Here is a 17385-nt window from a genome sequence, read left to right on the forward strand (position 1 = left end):
GCAGTCTGTGCACACACGTGCGGCTGCCCAGGCTGGATGGCCGCAGACAGGAGAGACTGTGAGAGGGGCCAAAGAAGAGCCCAAGAACTTGCTAGATGAGCCACGTTCTTGAACAGTCTTTCTTAAACTGGACTGTGACTGTTGGAGAGAGCTTAGAGGAATGTGGTGTAAAAAGGACAAAATAATTCCATACTAAACATTTAATTCAACAAAAAAATTACATTAAAAATTGAGCCAGTTTAACAGAAGATAAATGGTATATTCAAGATAGTTTTAATATTAATTTTCTTCGTGAATTAGAAATATCACTCTTAATTGATGAAAATTACTAGTGAAGTAACCATTTCCCCCAATAGCAGGATTACATTTATACATATAATACAGAATTGATTGCATTGGAAACAATAGTATTAAAATAAATGTTAACAGATTAAAAAGGGCATTTTCACACCACACCTTGGAGGGCCATTATACCCATATTCAAAGTAATTTTCTAACAGCATTAAACTATTTTAAGTGCAAACAATTTTTAAAAATCTATGATTGCAGCATCTGTCTTCCTGAATTACATATTTAAGTCAGAAAGTAACAACTTTCTTTATGAGTGCATTCCAGGTTGTTTTCTGACCACCTAAGGTATAAAAAAATCAGTGCAAAAACAAACAGAATGAAGTACTATTTATAACAGTTGAATTTAAGGAGATTTCTTGTTCAAGAAATATTTTATTTTACACTAGGTATATCTGTATATACTTTACACACACACACACACATGTATATATATATGAGATTTTACATTAAATTTTAGAGTAAAAAGCAAGAAAATATCATTTCTTATTTTTTACTGCAGCCCCAAAAGAATGATTTAAAAATGGAAACAACTTCTTTGGGTGCGCTGCGGAGGCCGGCATGCCGAGCGAGCCCCTGCTCCACGTTACCCTGGTGCAGGCTCTGGGGGACACCGGCCTCCCGAGGTGTCTGGCGCTCATGGCTTAGGCGCAGTTCGTGGCTCCGTTGTCGTCACTCCCTCAAGACCGTGTCGGGGTGAGAATTTTCGAGTAGTGGGGTCGCTACACTACAGTTCCACCTGGAGAATTGGCCTGGTTTTGGGATGACAATAAACCCTGCAAACAAAGCAGTTTACATTAATCCAGCAAAACCCTGGGCAGCGGAGAAAGTCACAGTCACTCATCCTTTTCCAGCAGTTTCCCACGATCAAAATTAGACTTCTGTCAGTTTGGAAGCCAGTGTTTTACCAAATCCTCCATTTTCATCTATTTAATTCCTATCCAGATCATTGCATGACATTCCTAACGCACCAGAATCCACTGAACTCAGCCCCTGGCTTGAGTGTAAGACTCTGGGCAGGGCTGGCCTGGGGGAGAAAGTGTTCTCTCGGGGCCTGGGTTCTCCGGGACGCGGTTGGCCCAAAGGCAGGGGCACCTCCCAGGGGGCCGTTCACGCCTTTCCCAAGGGCTGCAGGTCAGGGCCACGGAGAGCCCTCTCACTTTAGCGCCAGCAAACAGGGTCCAGCAGATAGGAGAAGAAGGATCCGGGCCGTGGGGGGCCCAGAACAAAGCCCAGGCCTGCTCCTCAGGTGCAGCGGCCTTGGGACGGGGTTTTGGAGCTGACCCGCTCCCTGCACCAGTAGGAGGTGTATCTGTCCCTTCCAGTGGCTCCTACTGAGAGGTGGGAGGCTCGCACTGATTTCTGCAGTGCAGGCGTGAGCTCAGATTAACCTGAGCATATTTGATCCCTTATCCGGCAAAGAGCACTTACATTCCTTTGCATTTATTATTGGGATGCACGTTTGTACATGACAGTTTGGCATTCATTTATTAAGAATAATGTTAAGGTTACAATAGTGCAACATTAAAGCTACAAATTTTCAGTTCTATGAACACAAGCTTATTCTTAAGCTATCCTGAAAAGCGCTTCAATCGGTTAGTATTGTTTACACATGACAAGCATTTAAGCAAACACTGCTGCGACTTGTGTGGATTCAATGAGGGGTGACAATCTGAAATTGACCTTCAGCTTTGCCCACACCTTGTTGGAAGGAAGCTGGGAAACGTGCTGTCCCACTCTAAGTCATCTTATCTCCGGTTTCTTACCTTAAAACTGAAATCTGTTAATCTGGACAAGAACAGGAAGCAAAGGGCAAATGGGATGTAGCAATTGACCCCTGCTCAGAATCTATAGGAGCTCTTTTCCTCGGATCCAGGGGTTACTCCTGCAAAGGAACACAACCCTGTTCGGATTCCTCTGGTGAAGAGCATGCTCCATGCTTCTCACGCAAACCCACCCAGATGTTGGGATGAAATCTAGACAGCAGACAGGAGGGGACGGCTCTGGCCGCCCAGCCCTGGGGAGAGGAGCGCTCTCTTGAGCGCTGCACGCCCCCTTGGCCCGCCGGCCCACAGAGGGAGGACAGCTGTTTGACTGCCTCGGGGATGAAGCAGCGAGCGATGGCCAAGTGAGAACTGCTGAGACCTTCCTCCTAACAGCCTCTGCCCTCCCCCGAGCTGCAGTGAGGCCCTCGACAGTCTGGAGTGAAGAAACCTCGAACGGGAGGCTGCTCTGCCTTCACAGTCAGACAGGCCTGAAGGTTTACGGGTGATGCAGTTGAAAGACGTGGTTTCCGAATTGAGCCATGGGATGTCCAGGAACAGTGTCAAATCTACAAAGTGAAGAGGTCCCCCTTCTCCTCCAAGAGAAAAGGACTCTGCTCTTCCCTGCAAAGGGAGAACCGCAATCCAGGCTGGGGACAAAGATGCAGAGGCCACATCCTCACGAGGCCTCTCTCTTAACCCACAGGGTTTGCCTCCCCACTTTGCAGCACTTCAGAGAATGATGACCGCAGTTATATGAACACTAAGGATGCTCTAAGAAAGGCACTGCCCCCCGCATCAGGGAAGGCGGGATCCAGACCAGCGTTGTCCAATACAAGGATTAAGCAAGCCACCTATGAAATTTAAAATTCCAGTAGCACATTTAACAATTTAAAAACCAGGTGAAATTAATTTTAATATTTTATTACCCTGATATATCTCATATTATCATTTCAACATGTGATCAATGTAAAAATTGACCTATTTTACATTCTTTTTTCGTATGAAGCCTCTGAGGTATGCTGTGTAGCACATCTCAATTTGGACTGGCCCCATTTCCAGTGTTCAGTGGCCACAGGTGGCTCGTGACTGCCATGGTGGACAGCGCAGGTCTGGCCATCCCACCTCATGCCCTCCCCTGCCTTAGACTTTCTTCCATTCTGTGTGTGACACCCCTGGAGGACTCAGCCCCTTTTCTTGCAGTCCTGTGGGAGGGCGGGTGCTGAGGCACAGAAGTGGCATGGGAACTGGCTTCCTGGGTCCTGATGTCAGTAGGGACATGCTGCCTCTGCTGGCTGACCATCTCCCCAGGCCTGAAAAGCCACCCAATCCTCAGGGGCCGCAGGAGGACCCCAACTCTCCTTCTTTACAAAATAAATGCACTCATTCTCCGGTTTCTGTTGGCTAAAGCCCTAATCCCAGTTGTGACAGGAGCGGGGAGCCAACTAGGACAACCCCTGGGCCCCCTCGCTGTCCTACTGTCCATGAGGCTTAGGTTCGAAAGAGATCTTGAAGGTCATCTCAGCAAGTAACCACCCTCAAACTGCCTCCTTTCAGCGTCCATAGTCCATACTCACATACACCCTCAATCACCAAATGTCCAGGGAACCAGGGGTTCTGGTTAACAGGGTTTTGGTGTCAACCCTGGGGAACAATTACTTTAGAAGGGACATTGTGCAGTACATGCCCCTGGGATGCACACTCGGGGTCCTGACCCTCGGGCACTGAGCCTGGGATGTTAGGCCTGGCCATGGGTGAAGAACCCAAGAGGAGCCTGGGGTGCTCAGTCAAGGAGCCCCTCTACCAAAGCAAAGACAGAAGCGGATGGAACAGTGGATTAAGGACCAGATGGCTTGACCTCCAGTTCTCTGGCACTGACCCAGCACACCTGCCGAGAGGGCCCGTAGGCCCAAGCTCCTGGCACATGCAGATGTGGGTTTGTGGGTTGGGGGTGTTCCTGGGGTGGGGGGTCAGGCAGGGTCTGAAATATGCAGACGTGGTGAGGCCTTAACAGGTCAGCGGTGGGTGAAGAGAGGATGGCCCAGGACTAATGCTCCCGGGGTAGGCAGGCAAGGGGCCTCAGGTCAGGATCAGCTTGGCACCCGTCCAGCACCCAGCACGCAGGCCAGGACCCTGTTGGGCCTTGTTACAGCCAGTGGGACGTGGACCTGACACTTGTTCACTTCTTGGAGAAGGAATAGCTTTGCTATTAGGGACGGAGGCGGCACTGGAGAAAACATTGCCATTCAAAAGAAAATTAAATGTGACACATCACTTTATTTCTATAAGCTTGTGCTTTAAAGGTTATTTCGTGATGAAAGAGAAAGTTGGAGAAGACACACTTACAGGCCTCCATCAAAGACTCCAGACTGCTCTTAAGAGGAAGCCCAGCTGGACATCTTAACATAAGAACACAGTATGGGGCACACTTTTCATCGTGGAGGATCTGCTCCCCTACCTGCCATCCGTGTCAAACACACAGTGACCCCGCTGCCCGACTCGGCCTGCTCTTGAGGGCGGGCATGCTGTTCACTGCATCCTCCTTGCTTACTTCTCACGGGGAGGAGTGAGCCAAGATCAGGCCCGGGTTGATGGAGAACGCCCAACATGACCTTGCTGCTTCCAGTCGTCCACAGCAGTGTGGTCACTGCTGGTCTGTCCACCAGACACCGGACAGCTGGCAATTAAGAGCTTTACAAATACTGATCAAGCAAAAGATTTCTCCTGCCGAGAATCCGCATAATGTCTTATTAGCGCCCCCAGAGAGGAAGCCTGTTACAGGAATAGTGACAAATCTTGAATCTAATATTTAATAAGTTGTTCTATTCTAACTAGAGTTGCCATTTTATTCCTGCTAGAGATTTCATTTGAAAATTAAGTGATAAAATACTCCAGCTCTTAGTTGGGTTTGATTATAATACTAACCTAATGGAATTAAGCCTTGTTTCACAAGAATGTACAGGCAAAATACTATTTTTGTTAAAAAACAATTTACAACAAAGGAACATGTCTGTGCTGGTGGGTGCTACTGAGATTGTAGCCTCTGACAGCAAGAAAAGACTGTGGGGGTCACAGAGCCCCGCTTCTGAGAAAGGCCTGTCCTGAAGTCCTGGCGGGCCTCTCCATCTGACCCTAGCTACCTCTGACTCGCCTGTAAATGTTGGAGACCTCAGAACATTGAGGGGGTAGTCGTAGGATGAGATCAGCAAGTTTGGGCTGCCTGTGAATTGATCGAGTCATCCCCCTGGCATTACTTAAAGCCTGGTCATTCCTCTCTCTCAAAGTCGCCCTCCCCATCCCAAACAAAAGCGACATGCACACAGGCCCCAGGGACAGGTTTTACTGCAGAGAGACCGACTAAAGCTTCTCTCTTGAGGTCGTGTAGAAAAGTGCCATGAGAGGAGCTTGGCGCGGGCTTCGAGGGCTGAATGCTGGAGAGGTCACCGAATCAGCCTCCCCGGAAGCTTGGCCTCTGGCTCCCAGCACCTTCCCCAGAGCAGTGACCCCCTGAGGGTCTGGTTCCAGGCTCCGTGCCAGGTGCTCCCAGCATTCTCTCATCTCAGTTAGAAACGAAGAGGTAAATATTTTTTGTCAAGTGATGCCCCTTTAGAGATGCTACGAAAATGATGAGAAATACCACCAAGCTACCTTCCTCCAGGAACATTTCTAGCTATGGACACATCTCCTTAACCCATCCACCAGAATCCCATTACTCACACTACCGAGAGCACCGCATAAAAGAACCAAAGAAACCCTGGAGAGAGTAGCCACCATTTCATTCTAAGGCACGTGAGGCCCAAGTCCCCAGACTAAATGAGCAGGTTTTGGAAATGGGTGGAGCACAGCCTCGGTCCCTACAGGAGGGGAGGGTGCCCACTCCACAGGAGCTTCCCTGGGGCCACTCCCCGAGCATGTGCACCCCTCCCTGCCCCAGGTCCTGGGCCTAAGACCTTGGCTCCTGCTGGGGAGCTGACCATGTCCCTTTGCTAGCCTCGACCTGCCCAATGCCAGGTCACACTGAAGGTGGCTCATTTCCCCCAACGAGGCCACTAACTTGGTCTCTAAAGAGAAAAGTCACCCAGAGAAAATGATCCTGCTCTTTTCATATATCTAGGAAAAAGATTTCTTAGGTCACAAACAGGTAAGGGCATGGAACCTCTGAGAACCAGGCATGGAAAGAAACACCCGCCTGTACCTTCAGGCCCTCTCTGGGTGACCGGCTGTGGCTCTGAAATCCTCCTCCTGCTCTGTGGGACAGGAGGAAGGGACCCTCTTATGTCTTCCTAAAGCCTTTCCAGCTTGAATCACTTCAAGGATTTACCCGTGCTGGCCCCACCCAAAACAAAAGGCTAGTTTAGAGGCCACCAGGTATTAAGGGGGCGGGGGGGGCTGAGTGCCCCTAAATGTTCCGTCCCTTTCAAGAGACCCACTGGTCCAAAATCGATTCTTTCTTTCAACAGCCAGCCATACATGGAGGACTGAACCATTTTCCAAGACTGGACTAGTTATTTTATTTTTGTGTGTGTGAGGGAGATCAGCCCTGAGCTAACATCCATGACAATCCTCCTCTTTTTGCTGAGGAAGACCTGCTCTGAGCAAACATCTATTGCCAATCCTCCTCCTTTTTTTCCCCAAAGCCCCAGTAGATAGTTGTATGTCACAGTTGCACATCCTTCTAGTTGCTGTACGTGGGACGCGGCCTCAGCATGGCTGGAGAAGCGGTGCATTGGTGCGCGCCCGGGGTCCGAACCGGGGCCGCCAGTAGCGGAGCGCGCACACTTAACTGCTAAGCTATGGGGCTGGCCCCTGGGCTAGTTATTTTTAAAAGATGAAAATGTTGTGTGTGTGTTTTTTAAACTTGCTGTCAACCTGGTAGTGTTTAGGGCTTAAAATCAACTCAACACTAAGGAAAAAGCATGTACTGCTCCTGTGGCAGTAGGTCGGAGGAGGTCACTCTGAGGGCGGAACATCTGACCATCTCTTCTGCTTTGGCAGCTCAGAGTCAAAGGCGAGATCACACACACTTCAGCACTGGAGGCTCAGGAGGACAGCATGGTCAAGAAGATTCTAGAGACCACCCTCTAGAGATCGCTGAGCAGCAGGCCGTCAACCATGAGGAGAGGCAGCCAGGAGGGAGCTTCCAGAGGTCTTGCCAGCCCCAAGCTACAGGGCCAGACGTCTCACGAAACAGCAGGGATGTGACAGTTAAGTGGGAGCACCAGAGCCTGACAAGGGGCTCTGTCGTGGGCCAGCTTACCTTTACCTCAAAACCTCTGGCGGGGACTTTCAGGTCTAGGCCTGCAATCCTTGCCTTAAAGCATTCAGGGGCAGAGGTGCAGGACAGTACAAATCACTAATTCTTTCCACTCTAAATGGACTGTCTCCCACGGCCCTCTCTGCCCCGGAGCCTGAGGGCCTGGCATCTAAGGCAGGACAACCTCAACAGCAACTGCAAAGCCTGAAGCAAACTGTGTAAGACTGAGTAGAAAAACCAACTCTCCCCAGGAAAAGAGCTCCTATAGAAGCCTCCCAGCTTCTTCTCCACTCGCCCAGCTGCTGGCGGGTGGCTGAACAGAATGCTGGACGCCCAGCATCCAGGATACTGAGTCTGTGCTCACCAAAGGCAGCGTGCAGCCCAGGACCACTTCAGAATGTCAGCATTCTCAGTAAACGGAACCTTCGCACAGCTCGGCTGAAAAGTCAATCAACAGTCCTTCCCCAAATTGGATGAGGGTCACATAAAACAATACCTTTAATACTCAGAACAAACATTTCACTTAGTAAGTTTCTAATTATGAAAAACTCAGAATCAGTAATAAGAGGTAGCAATTCCTGTGGCTGTTTGTTCTATAAACATTAACGAGGCCCTTAATTTTACAGCATTTAAAAGCTTTTCTTTTTTGGTTCATTGAGATTTTTTAAAGCTTAGATGTGAAAATGGCTATTGAAAATTATCTACATTTACAGTTCATTTACACGTTTATTTAATGTCAGTATACAGAGGACAACCTCAAAGTGCTTCAGAATATCAAGTGTGTAGTCAGTCTCTGGCTGTGACAGTGAGGAGGGAACAACTAAAAATCACAGCAGTAAAACAGAAATATGACTTCCTTAACATGATAAAGTAACAATACTGATATTAAAGCTTCAATAATTATTGCAACAGTTAAGAACTCAATTTACCAACATTTCATGTTAGGAAGGCTCTTCTGAAATTTATTCAAGTTGTCAAGAAATTAGATGAAAATGTAAAAAAGGAAATACATATGAATTTTACTTTTGATTTTCACTAAAGGTAAATATTCATACAATTTTATACAGTGTCACCTAACATAGCAATCTTTAATAAACTTAGGTATACAGAAATAAAAAATGCAGAAATTTTTTTTATACTTTTAAACTGAGACAGCAATTTAACCATGACACAAAGTTCATGTAACAGGTGCAGCAATGAATAAAAAGTCAATACCAATGGGACAGTTTCCCTCTCCTGGAGGGGTATTTTCAACAGGTTTGAACTTGGGGTCTGGGTTTCAAAGGGAACAGCTAAAGACACATGCTTTTCAATTTCGAGCCCTGGACTTCACTTTCCCCAGACTGCTCTCTGCTCTCATTGGCCATCACTGGGGTCGTGGAGCTGAGCCCCTTGAAGACCTGAACAGAGGATGGTCCCGAGCAGCCCCGTGTGACGGGCACGCTCTGGACAAGGAGAGGGACTTGCCCACTGTTCCCTGCTGTGTTCCCAGGACGGGAGCGTCTCCAGGTTACATTTCAGGCCTACACATGCATGCAGAGGTTCCCTGCTGAGGAAGGACACCCCAACAGAGGACACACCCAGAACAACAGACAGAGGCCAACTGCTTCGCCGCATGCACCTATGCGTGGGGCGGTGTAAGGGGCCATCAACTGGTCACCCTGGGACAAGCCCTCATGCATGAGACGGGGTGCTGCGCTCTGTGCATGTTCCCTGGAAAATCCACAGTTGAACTCTGCTTCTAGTTCTTCCTCGGACAGTCAGATACAGAAAACGTGGCATTTGGGTTTTCCAGAGGATTCCTTCTCCAGCCCCGCAACCCTTTGGCTTTTCCCCCTCATACTTTGAGCTTCCTCAACAAAGAAATCAAACATCTCCCTCCCAGGCAAGAGGTGATGAGAACCTTGTACACAGGTGCAGATATCAGATAAAACAGCTTCACCAACTTCACCACAAATTCAATCCTTGGCAATATCTTAAACAGTCAAGATGCAGCACAGGAAGTGGAGGAATCGAGGAGAAGTGGCTGCCTGGCTATCTGCCACTAGGACTTGGGTGTTAAGCCAAACAGTGGAGCAGCATATTGAGTCCCACCTGGGACACGTGTACACGCCCACAAAAACTGGTTAAGTTTCACCACATTTTGTTCTTCATAGTTTCTGAATGTCTGAGACAATAACTGTTATAGCTTATTTCTGTTTTTCCTCCACTCCTCCATTTTTCTACCATAAGGCATTTATCCTTAGTCCCAAGCCAATTGCTCACAGGATACTTCAAAAACGCTGGAAGGTTCAATCAGCACAAAAGACAAAATTAAGATTCTTTACCAGTATTTATTTAAGTAAATTTAGAACCCAAAGTTACTGGTTATTTTTAAAGAGTCTGCCTACTCTCTCTTACAAATTTGCTTTTAAAAGAAGGAAAGGTTTTCCAAAGGCTTCTCCTCCAGCCCTCTCCGGGTATTTTCCATTCCCCTGTCCCTGAATAAGAGGAGGATCTCAGAGCAGGGCTGGGGCTGGGTGGCCAGTGGGCTTAGAAGCCTGCCTCACCAAAGTCACAGCAATACCCTGGCTTCTGGAATTCCCGGAAGGTTTACAAGAGGCGAACCAAAGCAGGGTAAGCAGAGAGGACCACCACTGCCTGGCTCGTGCCCTCTGAGGGCATCTGTCACGGCATGCAGGCTGCAGGCCGCGGCGCCTCTCGCTGGGAGGGAGAGGAACTCGAGTGCTGCTCTGTGTGCACCTGACTTCTGTCTGCGCTTTTCATCAATGCACTTCCACGCACGACGCAAAAGTCCTGCTGACCGAGTAGTAACAGCCTCCTCTTGCCAACAGCTGTTTTATTCCAGAAGTTAGGTTAGAAAAGATATTCTTGCTCAGGATAATGTTTAAGCTGAATAACTTTGAAAAATTTCAATGAGGAAGCTCAAAGTTTGGTGAGAAAACTACAAAAACGCTCCCCAGATTTCCCTTAGTGGCCACTGTGGGAGCATCGTGGCACTGTGCCTTATATACCTGAGATCAGGACCCCCCTGAGGCTCCCCACCTCCTCCCCATCCCAGGTCTGCAGGAGCCATTAGTCAGAAGCAAATCCGAGGGAGGAGGGGAGGAGCCCGCCCATCCACCCCTCTCCAGTGCCCTCTTCTCAAGCTGCCAGCAACTTTAGTCCTGGTCTTGGAGAACACCTTGCATTCTGTCCTCCTGACTGCAGGAGAAGTGCTCTGCTGGCTGTCAAAGAAAGGGGGCAGGCGTCAGAGGGCAGAGCGGACGGGGAGCAGCCTGGGCCGTGCAGCCCCTCCCCAGCACCTGACACGCAGCAAGGGGGCCCCAGATCGGGTACCAGACAGACATTAAGGATACACTCACCAGCAGAACCTGGAAGAACAAGATTTGTGACCAGCCCCAAATCCCAATCTGTGACACGACCATGGTTTTTAAAACTGGAGGTGGGGGCAGGGGTAGGGATGGTAGAGGAGAGAGAGACCACAGGCTTCTATCAGCAATTTCAGAACTTGTTTTTTAAGGAAACAATATCCTCATCTTGCCTCCCCCACACACCCCCCTTTCCACCAACAGACTGCCTCCTAGGTAAGTCACCCTGTCAGTGCACCTGACCACTCCCTCCTTTATCACAGCTGGTGCAGCTGAGGATGCTAAAGGGTGGAAGGAACCAGGAAGCGCCCAGTCAACCAAATGTCGGCCCCACGGGAGCGCGTCCATGGCTTTCCTGCCAGTAATGCAATGAGCAATACACTCAGGACTGAAAGGTCAGGTAAGCTTCCCCAAAAACGCTACTTACCTGGAATTAGCCACTCTTGACCTAGGCCAAGTACAAAGTCCTGAATTTTGAAACTGCATACTCAATGCCTCAGAAGCATTTGAAACTGAATTTCTAAAACTATGTAGGTACATAAAAACACACATGGAGTGTTGGTTACTAAACTCTCCATCTGACAGCCCAATTTAGCCTCCAACATTGAAACAGTCCACAAGGATGGCTGTCTTGGCTACCTCAGATCAGTTAACATTTAGGAAGAAAGGACCGTATCTTAAAGGTAAACAGGACATTAACACTCCCATGGACCTCGATGCATAAACGGGGAAGATGCACCTGGAAGGCCACCGTGGTTCTCACACGGCAGAACACTGCCACTGCTATCACAGCTAACAGAAACCACTCGCATTAAGGAGCACGGTGGGCACAGAGTGAATGGATCCAGCCGTGACACGTGCAGAAGCGGGAAGGAGGCCTGGCACAGCAGCCTGGCCTTCCTGGCAGGGCTGCATTAAGAGCACCCAGAGCTGCTGCTCCATCAACCAGTCTCACGCTGCAGAGAAATGAAAGTCTCCAGGTCTTCACTTTGCTGAATTGCATTCACTACTCAAACCAGGATAAATTATCAATATCTCTATATTTAATTACAAAGGTGTGCAAAACAGAAAAACAAATCTAAACGACCAAAATAAGTTAACAAATAAGATAATCATCATCTTGACATAAAATATATAGCTCAAAGAACCGTCTCATCCATTGTGAAAACTGGAATGTGAAACTTCTCCCACAGCTGATAAGGATCATGACGAATTAGAATCAAACACTACAGTTTCCCGCGGCAGCAGCCGGGTCTCCCCACACAGAGGGAGTCCCTACAGTGCGGCTCCTGAGCAGCCACAGGCCACCAGGGCCCCAGGGTGAGGTGCTCTGAGAGGGAGCCACTGAGGACAGAGCCCGAGGGCTACGCCAGCACCAGTGTCCCAAGAATGATCCTGGAATCACGACTGCCATCCAATGGTAAGAAAGGGGGCCACCTGCACTTGTGCTTCCCCTCTAGGCAGGAAATGAAAACCCAAACAAGTGAAGGTCAGGAGGTGCTCTGAACCCTGGGGAGCCCATCAGTCTTTATAAAACAAAGCGGAGGAGTCTACCCAGGGCCTACAGTCATGTGCGTTTTTGACAAAAAAAACCCCAAGAAACAAAAAACAAAAAAAGAAAACAAAACCTTCTTTCCCTCGTTGGAAAAAAACATAAGCAAAGCACATCCGACACAAAAGATCTTGGCTTATGTGGCAAGAGGCACTTCTGACAACTGCTGTTGGCGTCCTCAGCCTGCAGTTCATAATTAACTGTCCAGGCTCTAAGTAACGGGGATATTTCATTTAGTGCACAGAATCTCAATCAAAGTGCTACAAACTGCTTCTTTGAAAAAAGATGTTTATTAAACAATTTTAATTGTCATAAAATGACTAAAATGGGTTTTAAAAATTAAGGCTCTTCTTTTTCTGTGGATTGCCAGAACAATGTAAAAATAATACCAATCAACCCTGCTGAACGCTTTGTTCCTAAAGTTAAATTTCATAGATTCCTAAACATTTTATGATTAAGATAAAAAATTGGACTATAAATGACAATTAATGGCCATCCATACTGAACACACACTCTGATCAGGTGTACAATATTCTAATTGAGTAGTTAAGCAAAAATATTCCAGTTAAAGCAGAAATTTTAATTTTAGCATTTTAAAGTCATTGTTTCCCCACTGTCATGATTTTCCTAAAATCGAAATAGTCTAATACAGGAACACTAACCTTGGGACTCTATATACTCCCAGGAGGGTGACTGACTTGGCTGGCAATTAGTTTGATTATATTTTTTTTAAATATTCTAAGGTGAATTATCAAATGATTCAGAATTACATGGCATGCAGTATCCAAAATTATGGCTCTGATGCATTTCAATTTACATTAAGAATAAGAAGTGTCATTCACATTCATTGTACACCCCGCCCCACCCGCAAGAAAAAAAATCACTACCTATTCAAGTTCTAGATCTGGTGCAGCATTAAGGATTAAAACTTACCACTTTACCAGGCCTTCCCCATGTGCAAATAAATCCCTCCTGACAAGCAGTGACTATACAGTCTTCAAGAAAAATTAATACAGTCAGTCTTTCATGTGCTATCTTTTTACAGATGAGCGGCTCTAACAAGGGAACGTCTTCCATTCGAGGACACAGGGGTGTTCCCAAAGTTTTAGCTGGGTCTGTTTTGGTTTTAGTAACTAGGTTCAGTTTGTCGCTGCTCTTGCTAGAAATGTGTCCCATGCTATGGTTTCGCTTGTGATCTTTCTCGTGGTGCCTGTCCTTCCGGTCATGTAGTGAGAGTGTTGCGAATTTGCTGACCCCAGAAGCAACGGCCCCATCTGCGACGCTGCTTTTGCTGCCGGCATTTGAGACGGCGGAATGTGGGAGGCTGTTGGACCGTGGCAGAGGAGGGGGCGCAGAGTTGCTGGGTGTTGTGACACTGTTCCCAGTGCTTCCCGCAGGAGGACTCGTGGCGTTCATGACATTTGTGTGTGTCCTTGCTCTTGAGAGGGGTTGGTGAGGGAAGAGGATGTCTTCTGTAAGGTCCCATAAGCAGAGCTGTGTGTCCTGGCCCACCGAGCCAAACCGATACGTAACACTGACAGGGCGGCTCTCTGTAGAGTTCCGTTTGGATAGCCTGGACTGTGTACTATTTGCTCGATCTCTACCAAAATGAAGAAGGTCTTGGAAGTCCTCGTCACTGCCGCTAAACTCCATAGGGTCGCTTTCTTCTACACTAGTGGTATAGGGATCAAATGCCACGACACTGACCCAGGATTTGTGCCCGTGGCCTCTAGCTATCACTCGGCAGTCCAAAAAGGACCAGACTGTCACCAGGTCGTCCTCTCCACCTGTCACAATGTACTTGCCGTCCGGGCTCCAGCACACACACAGCAAGCCTCCAAAGTAGCTTTTCATCGTGCCATGCAGCTCCACCGAGTCAAAGTTGAACACCCGCAGAAACCCGTCCTGGCTCACGCACGCCAAGAACTTGCCATCTGGGGAGAAAGCAAACTCGTTGAGGGCCCCCTCGCCCACCGTCCACTTAAGGAGAGGGTTCCTCGTGGATTTGCTCTTGCAAGTGTGCACGGCAAAGCTCTCTCCCTGCTTCAGAAGCTGGTAGTGGGGGGCTGTGGTGCCACAAGTGTGCTCCACATTATACAAGTACATGTTCCCACTCGAATGGGCTACTAGAAAAAGGCTTTCCGAACCGGGGACCCATTTGACACAGGTTACTCGTGACTTGTCTATTAGTCTCTGTGAAGACAAAGGAGAACAAGTTATCACAATGGAGAAGTTTTAAAAGTCTACTTTTCCAGCAAGAAAACTTGTCTGCTTCTCAGTGAGAAGGGAAGAGTCCAGCCGGGCACTCCATGTCCTATCCCATGGTTAGCCAAGCCAGCATTTTGGCCCCATGTAGAATTACTTCCTAGAACTGCACTTTGATGTCAGGCCACTGGCTTTCACTGAGCGAGTCAGTCATTCAATAAACACTGTTGAGAGCCCACTATGTGCCTGACACTGTGCCCGGCACTGGGACACACCAGTGAGAGAGGCAGCCCTCGAGCACCTCTCATTTCTCAAACTAGGAGTGTCTGAATCTGTGATTCGCTGTCCCTACACACAGCATCCTCTCTGTGAGGACCCCAGGAAAATCTTGCAGTCCTCACAGCCAGGAGAGCTATGCCTCCCGGCTTCGCTGCATTTTATCGTCACTGTAAGTCTCGTGCCGGCTACACCTACTCCTCTGCTTTGGCTGCTCCAAGGTGGGGAGTCAAGGTGCAGCCACTGCCCACAGCACACGGGACTTCACCACACACTTCCCAGGCTCTACCTCAGCCCTGGATTCACTGAAACCTCCTCACTCAGATTCGCTGTCCTGTGTGCATCTTCATAAACAATGCTTCCAAATCTTCTTTGGAACAAGGTGGTGTTTAAAAGAAACAGATAATTGATTCAGGGGTATGTGCCTAATCACTGCCACTCTACCTCATGCTAATTTTTGGTCCACTGACCAACTGTTTCTATAACAGGCACTGATCAGGAGTCTTGCCTTTAAAACCAAAAGAACAAAAGGCCAAGATAAAACCACCCAAAGGCACAGCAAGCACGCTTCCCTGCTCGCAGACCTTGCCATGGGGCTCATGGGCACAGCGGCTTCCACAAGGGCGCCCCTCTCCAGGCTGTCTGCTCCCAAAATCACATCACCAGAAACCATCCAGAAGTTCCCAAGACTCTCAAGTTCTTCTTAGCAATTCCTACTGCCCAACACCCCTACTGCCAGCCCCCAGTAACCGGGGGCCTCAGGAGCCCGGCAGACTCTGGGGGAGTCAGACGCTACCATCTCACCTAACTGGTTAAGATTCCCTGATGCGAGCCTCAGAGGGGCACTGGGGCACACTGATGCGAACCTCGCCGAGAAACAGGCTGCCTTCTGCCTAGTGCGCTTTGCGCTGCTGTATCTCTGCTGTGTGCACTGCATCTTTACAGAGAATCACAGAAAATGAAAAAACTCAGTTTTTCAAAGAAGAGATTAATGAACCATGCAAGCTGTTGCAGAAAAGTAAGACCCCAGAAGGTAGGTGGCCAATGAATGACTCCAGCCGTGGAGGAGTGGGGACCTGACCCTGCACAGCATGCAGGGCCTGGGAGCTTGGGGACTGTGGGTTGGGCAAAGGTTACTCAGCAGCAGGTGTCACTGCTCGTTGCTCCACAGTTTCACAGCCACAGGATGGCACAGCTGGCCCTCTTAAACTAATAGACACGCAGCACGCTGGCCTTGGGGACACAGCTAACATTTTCTTCCCCTGCCTCTTTCCCTTCCTACCTGGTGACCTACCTCTGAAAGGCACCTGACCTCTGCTAACGCCAACAACGTAACAGCCCAGTGCTACTTGGGCAGGGTTTCCATCAGACCGTCACCATTTCTTCCACAAGAGGTTACAGAGGTAGCTTGCAAGGCCAGATAGGGCTTTTGTTTTCGGGGGGCCTACCCCCACCCATCAGACCTTGCTGTACCCACTGGGCCCAGGCTATTCCCACACTCCTGATTCTACCTATGTGACTGGCGTGCTGACCCAATGTCTAAGGGTCGCCCCGGCTCACTCCCCACTGGTGGCCTTGTCAGGCAGCTACAAAAGCTAACTCAGGCCAGGAGCCAGGCTACTGTCCTCATCCCAGCATTCTGGCTCTCAACTCCTGCACCTCACATTTCACCACAACCAAATCAAATCTTGGTTCTTCCAAGATCACTTCACTGTTACTCCGTCATGTGTGGAAAACTTTAAGGACAGACATAAAAACTTCTAGCACTATGGTTAGGAGAAATCTTATTTTTGGCTTAAACAGATACAACAAAAATAAATCCATTAGAACTCTAATTTTTAATACTGTCAAGTAAAAATAGTATTGTTCTGCAACTGTGAGGTATGAAGATAAATAATTATAGCACCGTTACTAAAATAAATGTTACTGGGATGACAAAACATGTTTAAAGACTATTTCAGATTTAAAAAGTGCACTGAGACTACTGTAGGCAGACACGTGGATGTAACTTATAGACAAAAACTCGAGCCATCTTCTGTGCCCACTCTGGGGCACCTAAGTAGACACCACAGTCACACTCCAGCACTGTGAACTGGGCACACCAGTTTAAGTAACTGCAAACCACAAAAATAAAAGGACCACGGATCCAACTCTAATGTGGAAAGGGTTTCTCACTTGTTCTATACCATCGGTTTTCTCTACCAGGTCGTGTGCTCAAGCGTAGGGAACATGTATGCTTCATCTGGGGGTACCCAGGTCTCAGCCACAACTGGGTGTGTGGCAGGTACATCAGGACAGCAGTACTAACTTCCAATCTGAGGATCTCCTTTGCGTGCCAGACACTGGGCAAGAGGCTCTGCACACATGCTCTTTAATCCTCAAAATAACCCCGCAAGGTAAGCTTTTATTTTTTTGAATCGGTAATACATTCATACTTCATATAAAAGTCGAAAGCCTTACTCATACCCCTTTCCTCCATCCCAGATCCCCTGAGAGCCCCAGACCCCTCTTATTAGCCTCCTGTTTATCTCCCCAGAGTGTCTTCGTGGACAAGGCAAATACGGGTACAAATTGATCCACCCTCCTGTCTTCATACCAAAGAGCACACCAGGCACT

The 17385-nt window shown here is 48.3% G+C and overlaps 1 protein-coding gene across 6 annotated transcripts in view; it reads right to left on the reverse strand.

Moving 5' to 3' along the window:
• Positions 1 to 208: 208 nt before the first annotated feature.
• WDR20 (WD repeat domain 20) overlaps positions 209 to 17385 on the reverse strand; it is a 67716-nt gene continuing 50539 nt past the window's right edge. For 4 of the 6 annotated variants that reach the window (XM_014790551.2, XM_014790550.2, XM_087447920.1 and 1 more), the window contains 2 exons: positions 13222 to 14481; positions 4369 to 10592 (listed from right to left, as the gene is read on the reverse strand). In XM_014790551.2, coding sequence (XP_014646037.1) covers positions 10527 to 10592; positions 13222 to 14481 — 1326 coding nt within the window. In that variant the 3' untranslated portion in view covers positions 4369 to 10526. Of the gene's footprint in view, positions 1125 to 2114; positions 2234 to 4368; positions 10593 to 13221; positions 14482 to 17385 lie in introns of those variants that run through there. The other 2 variants (XR_015556053.1, XM_004434267.3) reach the window with 2 other exon arrangements.

The sequence above is a fragment of the Ceratotherium simum genome, chromosome 24 (assembly GCF_057802395.1).
Source record: "Ceratotherium simum simum isolate JZ-2026a chromosome 24, ASM5780239v1, whole genome shotgun sequence".
Lineage (NCBI taxonomy): Eukaryota > Metazoa > Chordata > Mammalia > Perissodactyla > Rhinocerotidae > Ceratotherium > Ceratotherium simum.